Here is a 23397-nt window from a genome sequence, read left to right on the forward strand (position 1 = left end):
ATTGATGTGAACCTCAATAATATTGTTAGTGGTTGATGTGAACTTCAATAATATTGTTAGTGATGGATGTGAACCTCAATAATATTGTTAGTGGTTGATGTGAACCTCAATAATATTGTTAGTGATTGATGGGAACCTCAATAATATTGTTAGTGATTGATGTGAACCTCAATAATATTGTTAGTGATTGATGTGAATCTCAATAATATTGTTTGTTGTTTATATAATATAGTTGATGATTCATGTGAACCTCAATAATATTGTTGGGGATTGATGTGAACCTCAATAATATTGTTAGTGATTGATGTGAACCTCAATAATATTGTTAGTGATTGATGTGAATCTCAATAATATTGTTTGTTGTTTATATAATATTGTTGATGATTCATGTGAACCTCAATAATATTGTTGGGGATTGATGTGAACCTCAATAATATTGTTAGTGATTGATGTGAACCTCAATAATATTGTTAGTGATTGATGTGAACCTCAATAATATTGTTAGTGATTGATGTGAACCTCAATAATATTGTTAGTGATTGATGTGAATCTCAATAATATTGTTAGTTGTTGATGTGAACCTCAATAATATTGTTGGGGATTGATGTGAATCTCAATAATATTGTTGGGATTGATGTGAACTTCAATAATATTGTTAGTGATTGATGTGAACCTCAATAATATTGTTAGTGATTGATGTGAACCTCAATAATATTGTTAGTGACTGATGTGAATCTCAATAATATTGTTAGTTGTTGATGTGAATCTCAATAATATTGTTGGGGATTGATGTGAATCTCAATAATATTGTTGGGATTGATGTGAACTTCAATAATACTGTTAGTGAACCTATAAACCTATAACATCTTATCAATACACAATACTTTGATTTTTTATATAAAACCTAATCTAATTATTCGCCAATACGGACAAAAACAGAGATTGCAAACCGAGTGATTCTGGTACTTTTTACGCATTAGACCTCATAACTAACCACACTCTAAGACAATCGTTGTAAAACAATGACACAGTATTACTAAATAGCATGGAATATTGTACCCCTCCATCTGCAACTTTTTAACTTGTATTTCACACAATTAAAAAAAATATTGCAGCTAAGTAAATTAAATTAAATATACCGGAAATGTTGAAGGAAATTCAAGGCTAACAACAGAATACTGTGATAGGTATATTTGATGGTTAAAACCTTTCACTTAGGTAACCGGGATTCGGTCGTTTCCACGCTAGGCTGACAAAAGACACACACAAGCTTCGTTCATGTTCCCAAAACGATTCTCTGCCAAGTCCCTGGTTTTTCACCCGAGATAGCATTAAATCCATCTTTATTTCTTGTCACCCCTTAACCAATTACAATCAGTATAAGAGACTCCAAGGCCTTGCCTTCAAACAAACAACCAATCACATGAAAGTTTTACACATCATAATCAATTAATTACTCGTCAAGCTGTCTAGAGAAAACATTTCTATACATTGTCAACGCTAACTAATATTGATGGGGTAATAATCTCGCACTAACATTCCACCAAGATACTACCTTTTTTAAACTCGCAAACAACATTGGTTTAGAATTACAGCTACTGTCTTGTATCTTAAAAACTGCAGAGTCATAAGATGTTTTTGGTTGATTTCGACCAGCTCGCCATCTGGTCTTGTCATTAACCTTTATCAGTATATGTCATGACAACCACTGTCAAACTGACTGAAATATAAATCATGATACAACCCCCTGTTTTACATTCTGCATGTTCTCCGAACATACCGTTCCAATACCAAGGATGTCATCACCTTTATATTTCACACGTCAAATACATCAACAATTGTTAAGCAAGTAAAATACACTCTAATATAACAAAATACATAGTTTCAAATGAGTAAATACAATGATTACATATGGTAATTATAATTTCAAATAAAAAGCTATAAATTTAAACACTACTGTTATGATTCTAAAATACAATAGTTATATATATTTAAATAAAAAGATTATGAGGTTAAATACATTGGTTATATTTTCGAATATCCTACTCTATCAAGGAGAGGTGCCAGCACTTCACTTGCTATCCCAATTATTCAGTATTGGGTTCCCTATCTACTGCATACTAATAATATCCCTGGGAATCTCGGTATATACTTCAGATAGACCTACCAATAATCTATAATGATTCCCCACCCCTTCCACAGCCATGCACTTACTATCTTTCCACTTTGGTATCTTAACGGCTTTGGGCAAAGGAATTACACGTTCTACACCATGAAATTTGTATTTTAAATCACCCCATTCGATATTCAACACGGACGAAATTATACCACGTTCAACTGTTAAATTCTCGATCACGGGTCGCTTTGCAAAGGCCAAATGGCTCGGAGACACGTACAGGGTCATAACATTTACCAAGACATACAGCTTGTCATTGGATATCTCTAAAATTAACTTAGTACGGGGCAATTTAGGTGCACGATACATTATAGAGCGATTACGGTAACACTTGCACAATCGAATAACCGCCAATATTAATAAGAATCCTGAACACATTAAAATCAGAATTAACGTTTCATTTCGAAGTTGGATCATGGAACTCTTCAAATCTCGCAAGGGGTGGTCCGTAATTAACTCGTCTACTGGCAAATATAACGTTTTAGCCCGGGCCCTGGGAAGGGTTGCAATCAATATACTCAAAGTTCTCACCTTACAAACTGTATATACTGACAAAATCAGTGACCCTGTGCTTATAACAGCCAGAATGGTTTCAATTATAGTAATAGTTTTGACTTCCAAAAACGGTAAGGCAGGGGTTTCATCCGTAATGTCGCTAAATAATTTGTCTACTTTTGAATAATAAATTGGTTTATCTTTTCTTAATAAATCTGCCGTTCTGTTTAAATCTACCACCAAACGTGCATCAGAACGTACAATTTCCTCGAAATTCCCTCTGTTAATGGTGATGTTAGGGAGTTGTACTCGCCACGGGTTTTCATACATCGATTCCCCCGTAATTTCTGTCAAATCATCTGGGTCATAAAAGGGTATTAAGAATGGCAAATTTACCGGATGCAGAAACGTGGGGGCCTCGTCTTCTGTGCAACTGGTTAACAATGGCGATACATAGAGATTGTCGGATTTTATAGCGCATCCACAGGGCAATTTAATTATACACATTGTACAACCTTCAATAGGCTCAGGGCTTTTATCCCCGCATGCTATTAACCATTTAGTATCATTGCTATTTACCAAAATATTCCCCTGTCCGATTTCGAGAATCTTAGGGTCGTATACTGGGTTGAGTATTAAATCTATTTTACATGTGTTACGAATTTCCTCTTTATTATCATAGAACAAGGCCTTCGTACACGACGACTTACGCATATTTATCATGGTAATCACAGAGGGACAATCTTTTACTGTCAGACCAGTACAAGACGAAATTTGGTCTGCACTCATTTCAACGTAGTAAGTTTCATCTTCATTAACCCCAAAATACTCTGCAACTGACGTTACCTTCGTGCGCCCGTTCTTTGCTGTATTATTGTCGAAATGCTGAGGTTTATCACCTAAATCATAAGGGAGGGGCATAGGCATGACTATCACTTTATACACTTCGAATATGTCGTTTTTTATAGTAATGGGAATTCCAACCTTTATGTACACATTATTGTCTGTACGCCGAAATGTCACTCTCGCATTATGGTAATAATAATTCAAATTCGTGTATGCTATATCAAAATTAGGATATTTCTTTCGTAGTTTCTTTCGCACTGCCCTTAAAGCATCCCCTAACACTCTCGGTCCTATCAACTGCAAAGGTAACCTTTCTTGTAATAACACGTCAATCGAACTCACCCTACGTTGTGTCTCCCTTTCAAGTAACTGTAACGCTTGTAGGCGTTGAATAGCATATCGAAACATTAAATGTGTGGATCGCCGTTCATAATTTAATTCTTTTTCTAACGCCTCTTGATTTAGTTCCATTCTGTTCAAGCGCTTTCTCCATTGCGATAAATCAGATACGATCGAATAAATGGCCTCATGATTTTCCTTAATCCCATTCAGAGCATTCCCTATTCTTTTATTCGTTGTGAAAACATATGAGTTTAAATCATCTTCGTACGCAACAATTTGATCTGTCATAACCTCGGTGGAACTTTCCAATGCCGCTACATGCCGTCTCAAAATATTTACGTCGTTCGACGTGGCCGTTCCGAATAAAGATTTCGATACCTTCCCTACAAAGTCTAATAATCCCCTCTTCTGCCGTTCATTTCCCAACTTCCTTTTCTCTATCTTTGGAAATAACGCACGAATCGCTCGTTCATCTCTCGAAATATGATACATATAGAACTTATTCTGTTGTTCGACTAACTTCAAAGTTTCCCCGTATTCCTCACAAAACTTCGGAATGAGGTGAACTGTTTCGTTCGAACATAATGACTCATTCACACTCATCATAGGAATATCTAAATAAGGTATTGCGAACGTATGATGCCAGTACGTTAGGCTGTTATCGATGTTTGCTACCCGTTCAAACAATACTCCATAATTGGGGCGCAGAACATAATCTCTCATCTGCACAGACGGTTTCCATCGTACGACCAGTAATACACTAATAAATATCAACGCTATTCTCATCTTGACATCAATTTCTCGGGAGACGCACTATAAATTAGTAATGAAATGAAAAGAAAGGGGTATGACACATGATAAATGAAAAATTCGTGGCCAATTCTCAATTTGCGTGGTCGAATGGTAGAATTAAGTACCCACCTAAAGCGTTTCCTATGTTCTCATCAAATTGTCCCTGGCGTCACCGCCCGGCGTCTTCATGAAAGTGTGACCCCCAACACCAAACCCGTACGTAGCTATAGTGCGGACATAACACTTCCATGTAATTTAAACTTAGGCTTTATCATGGATTCTTTCCACGCTCCTTGAGAAATTATCTCGTATGAATGAATTCGTTAAGTATTGTCGTTAGTAATGAATGATGTGCGTCCCAGGGCCTAAATAACACTCGTCTTGTCACACACTAATCTCTTTTTAATATACTTCTAAACCATTAATCAACTTTTCCCGCCTTCTTTTATTCGCTCTTGTCGATCCCATAAGGGGTATCGGATGGTCTTCTAAAAATAATCTCGCCTGTTCGTTTAAATTCTCATAACATTCCCAAGAATTTTGATCTTTTGGGTACCCCACCCATTTAATAAGATACTCTTTTCTACCGTTCCTTAGCCTACCCTTAATAATCTTTTCGATACCAAAATATCCGCTATTCTTACTATTCATCTCTGTGTCTCTGGGCATACATACAATTCAATACCACAAAAAAAACCGGTAAAAAAAAGATAGAAAAGTAAGCAATACATTACATTACTGAGCAATAGGGTTAGGGTTCTGGAAAAGAGTTCAACGTCCTTATTGAGTTACACAGTGTCAGTTACAGTGTCCAGCGAGCAGTTCTCTAAGCAATACACAGATAGCTAAAGTTCTAATTCAAAGTCTATATAGCGTCTTCTTCTCTTGTCGTCGCGTTAGTCCGGGTCGTTATTTGTCATCTTCTTGTCTTTAATGTCGCTCAATTCTTAATTATACAGTCCTATCCGGTACTGGTCCTTCCGAAGGGGTTCTGAAATCTTCATCTCTTCAGCGTTGCACATCGGTGCCATACTGGTAACGGTGTTAGTCGTCGAGCGCGGTTTCTGAGTCGTCTCTGCCATGGAGCTGTTAGTTCGGTTCACAAGAAAGACACCTCTTCGTCATTTCACTTTTCTTCACAGGATGATTTTTGTGTTGAACACAATGCCCGGGTTCTCCACCACGTGTGATAGGTATATTTGATGGTTAAAACCTTTCACTTAGGTAACCGGGATTCGGTCGTTTCCACGCTAGGCTGACAAAAGACACACACAAGCTTCGTTCATGTTCCCAAAACGATTCTCTGCCAAGTCCCTGGTTTTTCACCCGAGATAGCATTAAATCCATCTTTATTTCTTGTCACCCCTTAACCAATTACAATCAGTATAAGAGACTCCAAGGCCTTGTCTTCAAACAAACAACCAATCACATGAAAGTTTTACACATCATAATCAATTAATTACTCGTCAAGCTGTCTAGAGAAAACATTTCTATACATTGTCAACGCTAACTAATATTGATGGGGTAATAATCTCGCACTAACATTCCACCAAGATACTACCTTTTTTAAACTCGCAAACAACATTGGTTTAGAATTACAGCTACTGTCTTGTATCTTAAAAACTGCAGAGTCATAAGATGTTTTTGGTTGATTTCGACCAGCTCGCCATCTGGTCTTGTCATTAACCTTTATCAGTATATGTCATGACAACCACTGTCAAACTGACTGAAATATAAATCATGATAATACTCTCAGATAAAAGAGCTCGGAAAAATGTACGAACATGTAATTTACAGTAATGTAATGTAATTTAATTCACTTTTCATCAAAATATGTAGTCCGACATCTTGTTTTTTAACAAAGGATTATGGGTAAAGTATGATATCATAGAATCTGTTGTTAGAAATTGAGAAAATTATTTCATTTGCCAGCTTGTTGTTGTTTTTTCGGTTCCCAGTTCAATTTATTACATTTATCGATATCATATGCAAGAAAAATACCTAGAACTTTAATGGTTTGGGTAGACTATTTTTATTAACAACATTTATGTTTCCACTTTCTACAGCTACCAAACCACACGGCTTCGGATTTTTCCTCCTTCACCTTCAACCCGAACAGCTCTCAAAATCCTTCTTAATATTCCGTACTTCAACAACTGCTTCAATTTACTGTTTTATACACAAAATTTTGTATCATCTGAAAGTTTATCGATACATGCTCCATTTACTGTATTTCTCGGCGGCAATTCTGAACTATGACGCATTTTGAATGTCAGTAATTCAACAAATAGAACAAACTGTGCATTGATGGGGGAAACCACTCGTCGTTATTAACACAACCACTATACATAACTTTAAAACACTTTTCAAACACTTCCCTAAAAATAATATACATACATTCATTTCGTATGTAACCCCCAAATCGACACGATTAAAAGATTTTTTTTAAATCAATGTATAAATTATACTGTAAAGTGTAATAAAAGGAATCTTGGATTAGTCTAACTACTTCAGCAACTCTGTCTTCTCCTATACCCAACCTAGTCTGGGTTTTTCAAGAATGTAGCACAAGTTTCACCCTATTTATCATTATAAAAGGTAATATATTTTAGTCTGTATATAGACGACTGATAGGCCGCCAGTTCTTCAACAACTGGGGTTCGTTTATCTCAACAAACAAGGTTATCGTATCCCTACGCTGTATATTATTAGTCTATGTTGTTGACAGTGCGCATGCGTTGAAACATTTAAATGAAAGTACGCCAAGCAATGGCCACAACAAGGTGATTTATACTTTCCACACTCCTCACTGAGTTCACGCACTCTAATTCAGATATTCGCTTATCTCATTTTGTCTTTTGTTCTTTGTTTAATCAAATTAATATTACCTTTAATGCATAAGCTTTCCTAGAAGTCTGAAATGTCATTGGAGAATGTCACACGACCCTGTACCATATAGGCCCGTGATTTGAGCACAATAAATTGATTTACCCGACTCCTTTTCCCATTTCTTTTCCTCAGCTGGCAAATTGCGTGTTTCACGTAGAAACAACATTGTCTACCCCATTAACTATCATTTCCATTATCTGTAATCCTTCAAACATTACCAGTCACACAAGCTAAACATTGACCAGTCACTGTCGTCCGAACCAGAGGAAGCAGATAACTCAATTGAACGTCTTCTCTTGTATAATCCCCGTTCCACAGAACTAGATATCACGCTTAACTTATTTGTATTCTTTTCAAGAATATGTCTGAGGCTAAAGTATTTCTTTAGATTATTTTTTGTGTTTTATTGCCGAAATGATTTCCTTCTATCACTTCTTCTTCGCCCAAACTTTGTATTCCACTATGCAAATCTTGTCGGGTCAATACTTGTTGGCGTACTTTGTTGACCTTTAGAAAAGCTGCTATAGTATACACCTCGATGTACATGATATCAACAAAGTGATCACCCAGATCGGTTAATGCTTTTGGACACTGTTATGCCATGTGACCTAACTGTCTAGCACCACTTTCCATTTTGACTCTCATGTTCCGATGTCCAACTATCTTTCAGTGATAACACGTGTATAGCGCTTTTTATGTGCTCGTTTATCTCTATCTCCAAAGGTATATCTCAATTGTGAAATGTGGGAATTAGTTTATTAACTTTTAGCATAAATTATCCATTGTTTACCTTTTGGCGGATATTGCAAGACAATTATACGACTTGTACCAACCACCTGTTTCATACTTCTTATAACTTCAAGCTCTTTCAAATTATTTAAACTTTTACTGACGGTTTCGGAATTTTACCATCAGACCTACGTCTTTTAAACACTTCTCTTCTCGCTAGTCCGACCTCCGTTTAAATCTACCCCATCGCTCTTCTTTTGGCGCAATTGCGTTATGGACTGGCCTTACATTTATCCATTGGTCAATTCCGGCTAAAGATAGCAACGTAGATCAAAAGCAGCTACGATATGTGCAGAAAAAGGACAATATTGTTGTCAAAATCCGGTAAAAACTTCCGAGCACCCAATATCGGCTTGTTACCACTTAGCCGGACATGGGTGAGAAGATGTACATTTTTCTTCTCCTGTTTGACACTTGTTTGTTGATGAACACATTGGATTATGTTTTATCATGAACTAAACGTTGTGTTTATAGCACACAATCGAGAATTTGGTTAGTGAAACAATGCTATTTCCAAAAATGCATACGCATGGCACGCAAACGAACCGTGCATGTGCATATTATTAATCTTTCAGTGAACGAGTATACAGTATGCTGTGGAAGTGTCAGTTTACGATAAATCATAATCCAACAATATTAAAAATCACATATACTTTAGGTCCAGGAAAACAGTTTCTGAAAAAAGCGAAGCGGAACCGTTTCATTTTAATTTTTTTAATTTTTTATTAAAATTGTTTTCTTAATTCTATGTTTGTGAAAATGTTTTCTTTTTTCTTTTATATTTTCTAAAACTAAAAAAATATATATAATGCTGTGACACGCTAATTTTTCATCGATGCAATAGAAACCGTTATATTCTTGTCTTGGCAAGATTGTGCAAGATGTATGGACGATAGCATTTCACTTCGCCTTTGACTGGTCACAAAGAAAAAGTCCTACAAAAGAGTGTATCTGTATATTTTCACTATCGGTTATAAAGTAAGTTGGGCTTTCATGACTATAACTGCATGTCCGCAGATATCAACACGGTTATCATCTCGGACGACGATACGTAGATCGCCACCACGCGGTGAACATTGGCGAGCTGCAACAGAATAAAATGGTAATGATTTAGAAATAAACATTGAGGATCGTCAACTACGAGAACTGAGTCGGAATAACGTGATCGTTGCTTGTACGCATCCTACTGTGGGGGCGCCTGCAATTCATCATGTGTCTCCTTCAACTGTGGTTGATGCATTGTACATTATGAAGCATCCTTGTTGTAGCCAGTTAGACAACACCCACAGATTAAGCATTAGGTGCAATATTTTAGTGGGTGAAATAACTAGATAGTTCGACATTTGAAACAAAATCACGCATCAAAAGTCACAAGTTGCAGAGTATGACTCAAAAAAACATAACTGGGAATAAATCGACGAAACAATGGAATTGCACCCACTTGGCGATTTGCTCAAGTAATAAGTACATTAACACGTACGTACCGTATAATTGTTTCTTCTCTAAAACGTTAGACCAATAACCAGCAAGAACGGCATGAGCGGAGCCTAGAACCAACCAAACACGCCATCCATTAGAGGGCTGTACAGGCTGAATGTATTTCGAGCAAGTTAATTTGAAAGACTTATGATTGCGTAGAATGGTAACACACCCCCTGGAATTTCTGGTCTCGAGTGGCAGACACTCCAAGCCTCAAAAGCTCGGGATCTGATAAAGTCTCAGCATTGTATCATTGGGCTTTCTGGACTTATTTGTTTATTGAAAACGTGCGTAGCCTAGTAGTTGTGTGTAAACATTATTCTACATCACTTCGTGAGTGAACTAAACGCTTCAACAAGAAGCATTTTTTCTTGTATTTTTTTTTTTCTGGTAGAGAAAATAGATGTTGTGTTTTGCAGTCACGTCACAGATTTAATGTGCTTTAATCAGTACGACGTTTTTAACAAGCTTTTTTGATTTGCCCAACACAAGTCTACTCTTCCTGATTTTTTGCCTGTTGCAAGTTGCACTTTCTGGCAACGAACAATTATCATGAATGGGCGTCGTTCGTTAAAGTCCATTAATAAAAACACTGTTTTTTAATAGATTGGTTATATCTATAATTTATTTTCTAGCTCACTCGAAACTTCGCTTAAAATGACGTAGTATTGCGATGCTGTTTAATTCAGGTGTAGCTAGGCCATTTCACTGGCGCATTTTTTCTGTACCTTCTGGGGTCACATTTTCTTCAGCTTGGACATGTGCAAACAACTCACAAACACTTTGACGTTGACAACAATACTTCTAACTTTTTGTTGTTTTATTTGATTGCCGTTACCATTGACTAAACAAGGCTCTCAATCAGAGAACTCTCGGAACGAGCAAAGTTAGCACACACCGGGTACCATAACTGGTCGGTGGTGGCGCACTTCAAGCGTACCTGTCACAGGATCTTCTGAAATTCCAGCCCATGGAGCGAAGTAGCGAGATATGAAGTCGTACACTTCACCTTCATCATCTACGCATCCACCTTGTTTTGTTCCCCGCAGCGTTACCATGACACCACGCACGTGACTTCCATCTTCAATATTCAGTAAAGAATTGCTGTCAGGCCGCTTCATACTTTCTAGGTCGTTTCTGAAAATAATAATATTGTTGGGTCATCCCAAAAAAAGACTATGCCTGATGATCAATGACGCCGTTACTGTAAACTCATTAATTAATCACCAGTTTTTAATTTCGATATTTTCGCTGATGAGTAAAATTCGCTAATTAAGTCCAGGTCAATACGTAAAATACCAATAGATGTTTCTGTTTCCCTGCCAAATACGGAACTGAGAACCCAGTTGAAAAAATATGGTTTTACAGTATTGTCTTATTGTTTATGTTATTGTTGTTTGCTGTTGTTCTTGTGCTTATATACACCAAATTGAGGAGTCACGTGATAGTAAACAGGAAAACAGAAATTTACACATTTGTTTGCGTCTATATGTTCTTGGTATGTTGATAGTTAAGTATCGTACTTAATGTATGTTATGCTGCGTTTCGTGTGTGGATTAGTGAACACTAGTACGTGAATTGGTGAACACTAGTACGTGAATGGTGAACACTAGTACGTGAATTGGTGAACACTATTACGTGGATTGGTGAACACTAGTACGTGAATTGGGGAACACTAGTACGTGAATGGTGAACACTAGTACGTGAATTGATGAACACTATTACGTGGATTGGTGAACACTAGTACGTGAATTGGTGAACACTAGTACGTGAATTGGTGAACACTAGTACGTGGATTGGTGAACACTAGTACGTGAATTGGTGAACACCAGTACGTGAATTGGTGAACACTAGTACGTGAATTGGTGAACACTAGTACGTGGATTGGTGAACACTAGTACGTGAATTGGTGAACACTAGTACGTGGATTGGTAAACACTAGTACGTGGATTGGTGAACACTAGTACGTGAATTAGTGAACACTAGTACGTGAATTGGTGAACACTAGTACGTGAATTGGTGAACACTAGTACGTGAATTGGTGAACACTAGTACGTGAATTGGTGAACACTAGTACGTGAATTGGTGAACACTAGTAGGTTGATTGGTGAACACTAGTACGTGAATTGGTGAATACCAGTACGTGGATTGGTGATCACTAGTACGTGAATTGGTGAACACTAGTACGTGAATTGGTGAACACTAGTACGTGGATTGGTGAACACTAGTACGTGAATTGGTGAACACTAGTACGTGGATTGGTGAACACTAGTACGTGAATTGGTGAACACTAATGCGTGGATTGGTGAACACTAGTACGTGAATTGGTGAACACTAGTACGTGAATGGTGAACACTAGTACGTGAATGGTGAACACTAGTACGTGAATTGGTGAACACTAGTACGTGGATTGGTGAACACTAGTACGTGAATTGGGGAACACTAGTACGTGAATGGTGAACACTAGTACGTGGATTGGTGAACACTAGTACGTGGATTGGTGAACACTAGTACGTGAATTAGTAAACACTTGTGCGTGCATTGGTGAACACTAGTACGTGGATTGGTGAACACTAGTACGTGGATTGGTGAACACTCGTACGGGGATCAGTAAACACTAGTACGTGGATTGGTTAATACTAGTATGAGGATTGGTAAACACTCGTACGAGGATTGGTAAACACTTGTACGTGGATTGGTTAACACTTGTACGTGGATTGGTTAACACTAGTACGAGGATTGGTGAACACTCGTACAAGGATTGGTAAACACTAGTACATGGATTGGGTTCACCAGATAATTTGAGAAATAACTATCTTTGCCAAATTATAGACTTGTACAAAAATGTTCAGTCTATTAACGTTGTTTGCGCCCTCCAGGGATGAAACGCGTCTGAGAAGTGAATGGATGTTGGTGGCGTCGTCGACAGCGTACATCTTGTTTTTATCTGCAGTCATCCGCCAATAAAAGTATTATTTTTGAGAGATTGTAAAAGCGCTCACAATATCGACATTATTATGATCTGTGAACTTCTGACGATAAAAATAGTTTTGTTTTAAATGTTCTCTATACTAAATGATTGATGACTACACAACAAATCACCTTCATTCCTTTCACCCGTCATGGTAGGGCTTTGGTGGGCAATACATCATTTCTATAATTCGCGCCCTGGAACGTCAAAATGAATCGCAAACTGGTTTTATAATCTTTCATCACTCAGAATATAGTAAAATTTCTCAAAAACCACATTGATTGGTGAACGATTACAGATAAAAACTATAGCGACGATTTGAACGGCTTTCGTGTTACCCTTTCACGTTGAAAAGGTGTGTGGGAATCATGGTGTATTGGCGTAGAATCACAAAACAATATAACTTGAAATGGCAGCGGGAAAAGTAAATAAATGAGAAGTAAAAGAATTTGGAAGGCAAACTCTGTAAGGATGGGAGGACGACATTACCTGGTAACAGTGTTATCCAGTCTCACTAATAGTTTTTTCATGTCAGGATTATAATGAATTTCACTGACCAGCAAAGAACCGACAGTTGCCTGAGAAACGGTATAATGTGAGAGTTAATGGGCGATGACGTGACGTGAATTTAAAAAAAAATGAACATAAATGGTTCTACAAAAACAACTCAAAAGTCAGGTGTGCAGACAAAATCTTAAATGGAAAATACTTCAAATCGAATATTAATTTTGTTATATAGTACGTCGTGTGATTTGGTAATTCGATGCTAAGATTCGCAAAACATAATTACAACGGAATCTTCGAAACTACTCGGTGATGTATCTTGCGAAAGACCTTTATGCAAATTACGCGTTTAGAATACAAGCACAATGTTGACAATAACACAACTTGAATTCCAATTACATAGATGTTCAGTTTTACCTACCTTGACAACTGACAATACTTCTTTTTCGTCCTACAAATATTAACCAGATTGCCTATTATAGCCAGTCACGTGGCATTGGAAAAGCATCGATGGATTCGTACATGTACTCAGAAATAAGCACTCTAAGCGCCCTCCAGCGACAACGCGCTTCTATGACGCAAATGGGAGACTCGAAGGTCGTCATTTTTGTGATTTGTAGCCTTAGTCAATGACAAATATTGTTTTGGAGGGAATCACTATATTTTAAATACTGAATGGTTACACAACCAAACACAATTGTCACTTTGAATAACATTGGCTTTTCAAGACATAAGCGACATTTTGCCTCCACAGAAACACATCATCGCTAGGAGCGCGACTCATAAGAAAGATGTGTTGATAAGATGTTATTCCATATTGCTAATTCTCTGAAGTTTAACCTATAGAAATTGCTTACCGCCAAATGTTTGTGCAACATTTATCATATTTTAACTGATTTTTCTATAATTTCTTTGTTCATTTTTAGACCACCATCGTGTACATGCCTTGGTGATTTTTTGTTAATGGAACAAGAGAAAATATGACAAACAAATATTCAAGTTTATTTAGTGAAATTCGATAACAAGGGAATTTGGGTGCCAGAGTTGCACAGTTAGCCCAGTACACTTGGGACTTTCATGAACGTCAATTTTGATTAACACTACGAGGTTATTTGACGATTTGATAATGACGTCATCTGACTTTCCGTATTCTGATCAAGATATCACAAACTGACAATAACCTTATTCATAAATGGCCGTCAAGATCTCGTTGAGAACGATAGAGCAACGAGACTTGTTCCACAGATAGTGATCTATGCTTAGCCGCCATCGTGACACCGGTTACGTTGGCGCGGTCTGCGGAACAGTGAACGTGGTGACGACAAAGTATGAAACACAATTTTGTGGGAGCGAAAAAAATCTCGCAGCTCTCCCGCACTCAGCGAGATCTCGAAGACTTTTAACAGATACCTGAACGACAGTTGCGTATAATGGCAAATCTAGAACTATACCCTGATCTTCTTTTCGTGCAAGTAACGTACCACTCAGCGTTTTGAAATGTAAAGTTGTGTTCACGTTACCTGAAATAGAATAGATAACGTGTATAAATAATTAGGACCCGACGACTATAACTATATTTGCAAACATTGGACGTTGGCGGCGTTTTCGTGATTTGTTAAAATTTGAGTTCTACGTACCAGATTTGCGCAAGGTCTTTGTATACAAAAAAAATCGAATATTGATATGCTTTACAAACTATTAAGATACCGCAAAGTATGTACTCAGACAGAGTGTCATGATTGGTCGATGTAATCGTGTAATCCCCGAGTGCACATATCACATTTATCATAAATAATCTCAATCCAATTGCTTGGTGATCCCCAGAACCGAGCAAGTTGTTGAAAATAAATCACAATTTCTACTGAAATAATTATTCATAAAAGTAAAATACAAATTCATAATTAATATTGCCAGTCATTGTTAACAAAGAATGGCTAAAATGGACATTTTTTCAAAATCCAAATGTCGATGTTTCACATTCCAATTTAAATAGAATACAATCTAATAATATTCATATTCTTATTTAGATATTCAAGAGATAATATTTCGATTTTTCGTAAAAATGAAAAATATAACATTACAACTTATCATTGCTTTCTCTAGCTAACGAATTTTATCAATTATGTACATTTTGCTCGGTGAAAATCATATCCTGTTTAATGACGAATTTTTCAAACTATATTTCTTTTGAGTAAAATAATACAAAACAGTCCAGTGTACACCAGGGTACAGGCAGACTGAACTAGTGTAGGGGTTCGTACATTACAAAACATCGTCCGATTCACACGGCTTCGCTTGAGCCGACCTTCTATAGCCGTCCTTGCGAATGGGGAGGCGACGACCGAATGAGTAAACCTTGGTTGGCGAAGACAATTTCAACATTCAAGATACTTTCGTTACTGGCGAGTAGGGGAGGGGAGAGTCATTATCAGTTAGAGGTCATCGACCATTGAAACTGTCGCATAGGAAAAATAAATCATTCGAAACTGGTATCTGAGAGGAGTTTTTAATAGTATATATATATATATATATATATATATATATATGATATATATGTATAATAATTAGCTAATTTGCATACGAATAATTCGAAACTTGGTACTTACATACTGCATACTGAATTGTGTAGTTAATTGTCTTGTAATATTTTTCAATATTAGTAGGGTATGCTTATTAATTAGATAATTTGCATACACGTATTTGACTATTTTATCATTTTGCATCCTATTCAATAGTTTGAAATCATTCTATGCACTCTATGTTAAATTTACTTTGGAGCACTTTTTGTTGTCTTTAGTTATTATTTCAAGTTTACATATGGTGAGTTTTCTTTTGATTTTGGGGGTAAATTAATTTTTATTTTGTTTTGTTTATAATCCTGACAGAAGCGTTGATGATACAGATTTAACTGACGCGAGCAATGAGTAATGCATTGAAGATTGTTGGGGACATTGTTATTTGTCGGTACAACGTAACGTGGGGACTGCAACGAGAGTTGTACACATTCAGTAAGCAACAAGGAATCTCACCTTTACAGTGGAACAGGACAGCTGCCGAAGCCAAGGTTGCATGACCACAGAGAACAACTTCGTTGGTCGGAGTGAACCATCGTAAATTAAACCAACTGCCTATTTAAGCGAAAACAAACCGTCAAGTTCATTAAATGGACATCAGGTTTCAGGCAATATCATGACCAGTCATCGCCACGAGCAACGCAAATTTGGAACACAAATCGAGGGCCACTAACAATAAAGGCGTTTGAGTTCGAATCCCAGTGGAATCGTTCGCGGGGAAACTTCAGATTGTTTGGTTTCGCGTATTGTATTATGTGGTGACGTTCACGTACAAAGGGCTGATGGAGTGGTTAACGTACTTGTGTGCTAGGGTAATAAATAAGGTAACACAGTTCTCATGGTAACTGTCCTTGCGATTTATCATCACCGGATGAGGGCTTTTAGAAATAAAAATACAATTCAAGAATGTACAATTTATTACCATAGATACCATATGTACTTTATAGAAATGTATAACACGGGGTCCGCCATTGCCACACTTACAAAAGCACATTTAGAAAGTAATGACAATGCTCATACCACACGACAGAACTACTGTAACCTACGCTAGATCACTATAATAGCCATGCACGAGCAGTTTGATTTAGAAGACAATCCAAGAGAAATCGCCGATGTTCCTCGAAATGATGGGCATGGGATATATCCTAGTAAGACCGTGATCGTGATAAAAAAAGTCTCTCACGCGTGTTAAGTTTAAAGGGGTGGTGGTCGCCGCGCCATGTGTTCGAACTTCGCGTAAACAAACAAAGCGCTTCACAAATCACGTATATGGGCTTATCGAACAGGACACGGCGCGACGACAATCGCCTTTTAAGACATGTGTTTGCTGATACATACTTTCTTTAAATGAGTCTCCATTACTAGAAATTTTCTGGATATAAGCAGTTTCTGATAGATTCATTTCAGATGCAATCTTCTGTCTTTCGATGTCAGGAATATCCTGGAACAATAATGCGTAAATACTATGGGCAACATAAAAAAATATATGCAGGGAGTTCAAAGTTCGTGTACACATACAATGTTTTACATGCGGTGCATATGTCACGGAGGAACACAACAAATACGCGGAGAGACGATGGGGAATATTTTTCATGCGTATGTACAAATTCATTTAATTTTGTATTCTCTTACGCATCATTATATGAAAAAGTAACATCATTGCCAATAAGTGTGCTGTAATGTCGATTTCACCTCGGTTAGCACATGTCTACGTGTACTACGCTGAAATGAATTACAGTAGTGATAATTGTTGAGTCTCCAATCTTGATCTAAATATGACATTGTTTCCGTAGATCATTAGCAATTACAAATGTAATGCATTGTGGGATAGTGTTGCCAGGTTACAAGAGCAGATGCGCTTTGTGATTTGCGGAGTTGTGTTTGATCACCAAAACTATCCCACAATTTACTATGATTTGGAATTGCGATAATTGTCTATTCGAGCCGTAAAAACATAATGTTGTTGTTCATTTTTCGCAAGGATTCAGTCTTTCATTCATTAATGATATTGTGCGGTGTATTTCCAAGACACATTTTAAACAATAAAACGCGATATTTTCGGTGGGATGATGATTTGATTTTCGGGATTCGTAAATAATTATGCGTTAAATTCGAAGCATCGCAGTATACGTTGCCATGGTTACATAGTTTGTTTTGTACACGCTCCCGCGTTAACGGATGTGAGTAAAACAAGTACTATAAACACATTAATTATTCACTGGGTTTTAATTTAGCTGGTAAGTAAAATCCGCTAAATTAAATCCAAGTGAACATGTAAATTAACAATAAAATTCATTGTTTCCTTGACAAATTCATGAAATTAAAACGCAGTGAATATGTTCAAAAGATCAAAGTAGTGAAATTAAATGACAGTAAAAATAAATGGTTTTACAGTATTTAAACACGCGGTAAGGGGTATATATCTGAAGATATTACAATAAAATTAGCATAATAAACCGAATGCCAAGGTAACTGAGAACACATTACAGATGCCCAGTCGGCCTGTGCGTAAGTGTATTTAAAAAAACAGATCAGTAAAGAGGATTGTCGGATAATCAGTATACAAGTTCTTTTTTTTCTAGTACCTGAGATCACAGCAAATAACGTGTTTTTATTTTCAAGTAGAATTTACCACCTCGGTGATGCACATGCACAAAGACGCATTGAGAGATTCGATATGACTTTGTCGGTTGACTGATCGGTTTTATCACGCCTTTTTGCAATATATCCGGTGAGGTATTGTCAAGGTTTGCCAAAAATCATGAACGGTTCAGCGATTTTGAATTTGGCATGACTAGGTAGAATTCAATGATTCTGCAACACTGAGTTAACTGAATAACCGCCCAATTACATGGCGAAAACCGTAGACTTGCGTTCATTATGTTCCATTCCATGGGGGGGGTGCGCTTCTCGAGGTGCGCTATGTAATCATACACCACGATTTCTGAAATGAACATACAAGTTGTTTCATTTGAAACAAAAATAGGACGGATTGCGCGCGTTGCGCTGATCGACTTTCAGGAAAAAAACTGCATCACCGCATCGTTTTTTAAAAGAAACGTTGGACCAATCTTGGAGCTATTACTTCAAAGGAGGGCATCAAATTTTATCTGAAAAATGTTACAGAGATTATAATTTACAGGTCGAAAAATGTGTTCGGAAAACACGGCGTTTAGTAAGAGTTCGATGGTTATAATGACACGGTACACTGATTTTCAATTGAAAATGCAATAAAAAACGATCTAAATATTTTGAAATAGTCTATTCATTTATAAATAAACAACATTAATCTCAAATTCGGTTCATCCGTCGAAAAACTTGATAGTGATAGCTCTTTAAGTATTTCTATATACATTTCTATCTGTAGAGAATATGTTATTATACTACATTTACAAATATTACAAATTTCAGAGCTTATGTTCACAACCACCTGTTGAACACAAAATATATTGTGCAATAAGCAAGCGGAGTTGAACAGTACTTAAAATAGAACTAGGCTGACGTCACGAAACGATGACTGTACGTGAAACGAGTTGATAGTGCACGTGAATTGTTGAAAGCTGACTGTATACGACCAACATACATGACTACTTTGAATTATATTTTTGTACAGTTTCCCTAAAATGATAATTTCTCATCTTAACAGTTGTTAAACGTATTTGTGTATGCATACTACATGCAGTCTACATTGTTAGAAACAAAGTGCGCATGCTCCGTGGATACAATTCATCATCATATGCTCTGTCATATTGAATGATTGTTACTTTCTTCCTTCCTCCACTTATTCCAAGGTTTAATAGATATAACAAGATAATCCCTGGGTATACCGAACAAGCGTGACATCATCGCTGACGAGTGACTCCCCGTTTGGTAGTGGTCGTATCCCTACGGGCCGAGCCGCAGGCGGAGACAAATACAGCTATACAGGGAGAAACGAGTCAAGGTGATAACGTCACAAGCGAGAAATACCGGAGTTTATTTATTTGCCACATGGATAGAATCTGATGTTTTAAAATTACGTCCCGAGTTTCAAGGGGTCTATTTTGCGCAAACAATGCATAGAAGGTTATGGAGGTCAAAGCTGATTTCTGCGAATGACTGGTTGCGCTAAACTCTATCATGTTGCGTTATGGTTCATTACAAAAAGTTGATGAACGCCATAGTTTTGATCGCAAAAGGATCTCAATCATTGAAGGTAAACTTGGAGAAACATCACAAAATGAACATTCGTGTGCATCTTCGCATTGCCACTCGTCGGCATTTTCTTAATTTATCAATGCAAAATGTGGTATGAAAATCATGAATAAAAATAAAAAATATTCCTGAAACTCGTTCTGAAAAAAATACTCCTGTGAACTGTTACTGTGCTGTATCGCTATTTGGAGTCATTCGTTCACGTATTGGCCAGTACATCAGACGTGCCGGTGGGCTGTGGTAGCTTTCCGTGCGCATACCGCTAGCCCTGACCACAGCAGCGACGCGCCGGTGAAAAATTCTTGGAGAAGTCGTTGTTTTTCGACAGCAGTACTTTGGCATTCAGTGTAGTTCTGTCGGAATTGGTTGATATATTCGAACGTATTCGCCTTTTCATGAAATTATCGATTGAGGTTGTCATTTCGTCTAACGACACCCATACATACCACGTGACAAACATACAGAATATGTTATTTGTACACAAAATAGAATTTCTACATGCTATTTTAAAAAATAAAGCATCAGCTTTATCGATTTGACACGCGACCTACACAACGCTTGTAAAATACATTGTTTGTTTGCATTACATTTTAGCACGCGCTGCGCGACGACTATCTCCCTTTAACTGATTTTCGTTTACAATCCGAAAGTACTAGTATTACTATATAGTTCAGGAAAGTGGTAATATTGTATTTGAGAAATGTATATATTCCATATGTGATAATCGAACTTATCTGGGACTCAAGACTCAATCAAAGTTACATTTTCTGTCTAATATCGATCTAAAATTGAACTTCTAACGTTATTTGATAATTCTGTGCCAAAAAACCTAAAGTGGGACACCTTTACAATACTGATCTATATTGGACACAAAGAAAACTAAAGTTTGACTTCAATACCCATATAAAAATTCGATGATTATCAGTCTCATAATTATCTGAGAATTCTGTTTCTAAGACGAAGGCTCATCCCTTCTGTCTAATAACGGTCTAAAACTTCAATAATTATCTGGTTGCTCCTGGCAACAATTACAAAAAATATAATAACATAAAAAAGTATTCTCACATAAAGAAAACACAGATTTCTTTTAAAAACATGTAAGGACCATGAGCTTAACAAAACTTGCTGTAATTTCCCCAACCGTCAGGCGTGTTTAACACAACTGGCAATATTTAGTACTGTAAAATGACTAAGTTGCACTGGGTTTAAAATACGCTGATTTACCATTTCAGGCATATTCAGTGGGTTTTAAATTAACGGTTTTATCATTTAGATAATGTGTTCTATGCTAAATTTTACATATTCACGGGGTTTTATTTTAGCGCATTTTCCAGTCAGCGAAATAAGCAAAATTAAAACCAGTGAATAATTAACCCTTTTACAGTATTAAGGCTTTGACAGAGTCTGGAGCCGTGCCGTGCCAACATCAAATCCCACGATGATATTATCAAACAAAGTCGGGAGAAAAGTGATAGATGTTATGATGGCTGGTGGTGTTCGTTTTACAACCTGTTAAGCTAAAGAGCGGCGGTCGTCGTGCCGCGTCCTGTTCGATAAGGGACTCATAGCGACGTATACAACGCCTGTAAAATAAATTGTTTGTTTACATGAAATTCGAAAACGCGCAGCGCGACGACCACGGCCCTTTAAGAAGACGGACATGTCTAATAACACAATCATGTTAATCTTTTTAATAATTAACGTCAATGTGAACACCCATACTCTCTCGTCGATTTCGCGATTCACCTGTCACAGCGGTAAAAATTTCTCTGAACAATATTTATCAGTAAAAAACGTTCTGTCCTATGCCATCTATGGCATGCCACCCCGCGAACCAAGTAAACATGTTTAGTACATGGCCACCGACGATAACACACGTTACAAACCTTTCAAAGTGGTCGTCCGTCGTTATTGCGGGATTGACTCGAACGGTCGTGGCGTGTGATCATCCAAACCTGCTTATAGGAGACAGAGTATAATGTCCAGCAATGTGAGTCAATTTGGGTAGGCACTGGCTCAACCAATCAAAAGTGAGCCGATAACTCAATATACACATTTTGTTCCAACATTAGTATACACCAAAGATTTATGGCATGCGGATATGCAAATGTTTGATACGCGATGAAGATTTCACGCAAATTGCGAGACGATCCCAAAATTGCGAGACAAACGCACATACTAATTGCAGACGAATGAGTCTGTGTTAGTATTCGTCTCGGGCTGCTTAGCTAATGTTCTTGCTTATTCGCAAGTCGTGTATCACGTCAGTAATTACGTTGAATTTGCGTGTTTGTATAGGGCGATAATTTCTCTCGCTTCGTTCTACGCAATCGAGCTGGTAATAACAAGCGTCCGCTGGGTTCTGCGATTCTATTGAATATGATACGTTATAACCAGCATGGAACTCGCGAGATCATAAGATCTCACGTGATGTTCATCGCATGCGAGTATCACCGTACACAGGTATCAATATTGTATACTCATGTCTTAAACATTATTGTGCACACTCACACGCCATAAAACTGTCACCACCTCCCATATCAAGTAACACCCATGACCACAAGTTTACTCGTTGCACGTACAAGCCATTCATGCATCGATTCACATCGGTATCGGTATCGGTATTTGACTGCGTTACCTTTTCAAGAAGACATACCGCAGCCGGATTCCCCGCAAACCGCTTTGCCGTGAACGCATCTACGATAAATACGTCCAGACTTCCAGTTTCTGACGCTTCCAAAGTAGCCATTATTATGTATATGATTTTGCAACGTGCGAATACTATAACATGTCTACATGTCGTTAATATCGTACTGCGCATGTCTCGTGATCCCCCACCAAAAGGTCGTTAAGTGCAAACGTTCAGTGAATAGACGTGTGATGTGTGCAAAAGGTCGAGTTCGTTGAATATCCATTGAAAGCATTGCCATTAGTTGCATTGATCCACAGTTGTGGTATGCATATGAAAATAGGAGCGGCAACCGATTTAGAAAAAAAACCGCTGTGTGCGTATCGTTTGCCATTTCGTGACTCCAGGAGTAAGTGTGAAAATACAGTTTAAAAAGAGAGCGTATGATGGAGCGTATGCATGGGCAAGAAAGTGAATGGACGCTATCGCTATTTTCCAACGTCTCCAGTTATATTACCTGAAAAAGCGTGGACGAATTCCGAGTTGCTCGGCGTGATTATACATACAATAGAACACGCGGTATTTCCTGTGCACAACGTGCTATTCGGATTAGATCTTGACTAAACGAAGACAATATTCGCAGAGACGAGATCAGAAACAGAGGAACGGTCTGGTTTCAATATAGTAAGTAAAAAGCAATGTTTTCCCCACCGTTTAT

At 37.4% G+C, this 23397-nt stretch overlaps 2 protein-coding genes across 2 annotated transcripts; both read right to left on the reverse strand.

Moving 5' to 3' along the window:
• Positions 1-2110: 2110 nt before the first annotated feature.
• Positions 2111-5338, reverse strand: LOC146730258 (uncharacterized). The gene is made up of 2 exons (XM_085494072.1): positions 4781-5338; positions 2111-4672 (listed from the first exon to the last, which is right to left on the reverse strand). Exon 2 carries the CDS (start codon positions 4643-4645, stop codon positions 2111-2113), a length of 2535 nt encoding a protein of 844 aa, XP_085350198.1. The 5' UTR covers positions 4646-4672; positions 4781-5338.
• Positions 5339-9027: 3689 nt separating this feature from the next.
• LOC100369034 (phenazine biosynthesis-like domain-containing protein) lies at positions 9028-22849 on the reverse strand. Its single transcript, XM_002735379.4, has 9 exons — positions 22689-22849; positions 17195-17297; positions 16313-16411; positions 14694-14803; positions 13705-13734; positions 13269-13357; positions 10749-10945; positions 9814-9876; positions 9028-9413 (listed from the first exon to the last, which is right to left on the reverse strand). Exons 1-9 carry the CDS (start codon positions 22797-22799, stop codon positions 9301-9303), a joined length of 915 nt encoding a protein of 304 aa, XP_002735425.2. The 5' UTR covers positions 22800-22849; the 3' UTR covers positions 9028-9300.
• Positions 22850-23397: the final 548 nt, after the last annotated feature.

The sequence above is a fragment of the Saccoglossus kowalevskii genome, chromosome 19 (assembly GCF_978046115.1).
Source record: "Saccoglossus kowalevskii chromosome 19, keSacKowa6.1, whole genome shotgun sequence".
Lineage (NCBI taxonomy): Eukaryota > Metazoa > Hemichordata > Enteropneusta > Harrimaniidae > Saccoglossus > Saccoglossus kowalevskii.

Bases quoted from the DNA above. Each gene is read 5' to 3' on its own strand.
- LOC100369034 (XM_002735379.4), bottom strand. From the start codon at position 22,799: ATGGCTACTTTGGAAGCGTCAGAAACTGGAAGTCTGGACGTATTTATC. The intron at 16,412-17,194 runs GTATGTATCAGC...TCGCTTAAATAG, and splicing joins TGGAGACTCATTTAAAGAAA to GCAGTTGGTTTAATTTACGA. The intron at 9,414-9,813 runs GTACGTACGTGT...ATTCTGTTGCAG, and splicing joins AGAGAAGAAACAATTATACG to CTCGCCAATGTTCACCGCGT.
- LOC146730258 (XM_085494072.1), bottom strand. From the start codon at position 4,645: ATGAGAATAGCGTTGATATTTATTAGTGTATTACTGGTCGTACGATGG.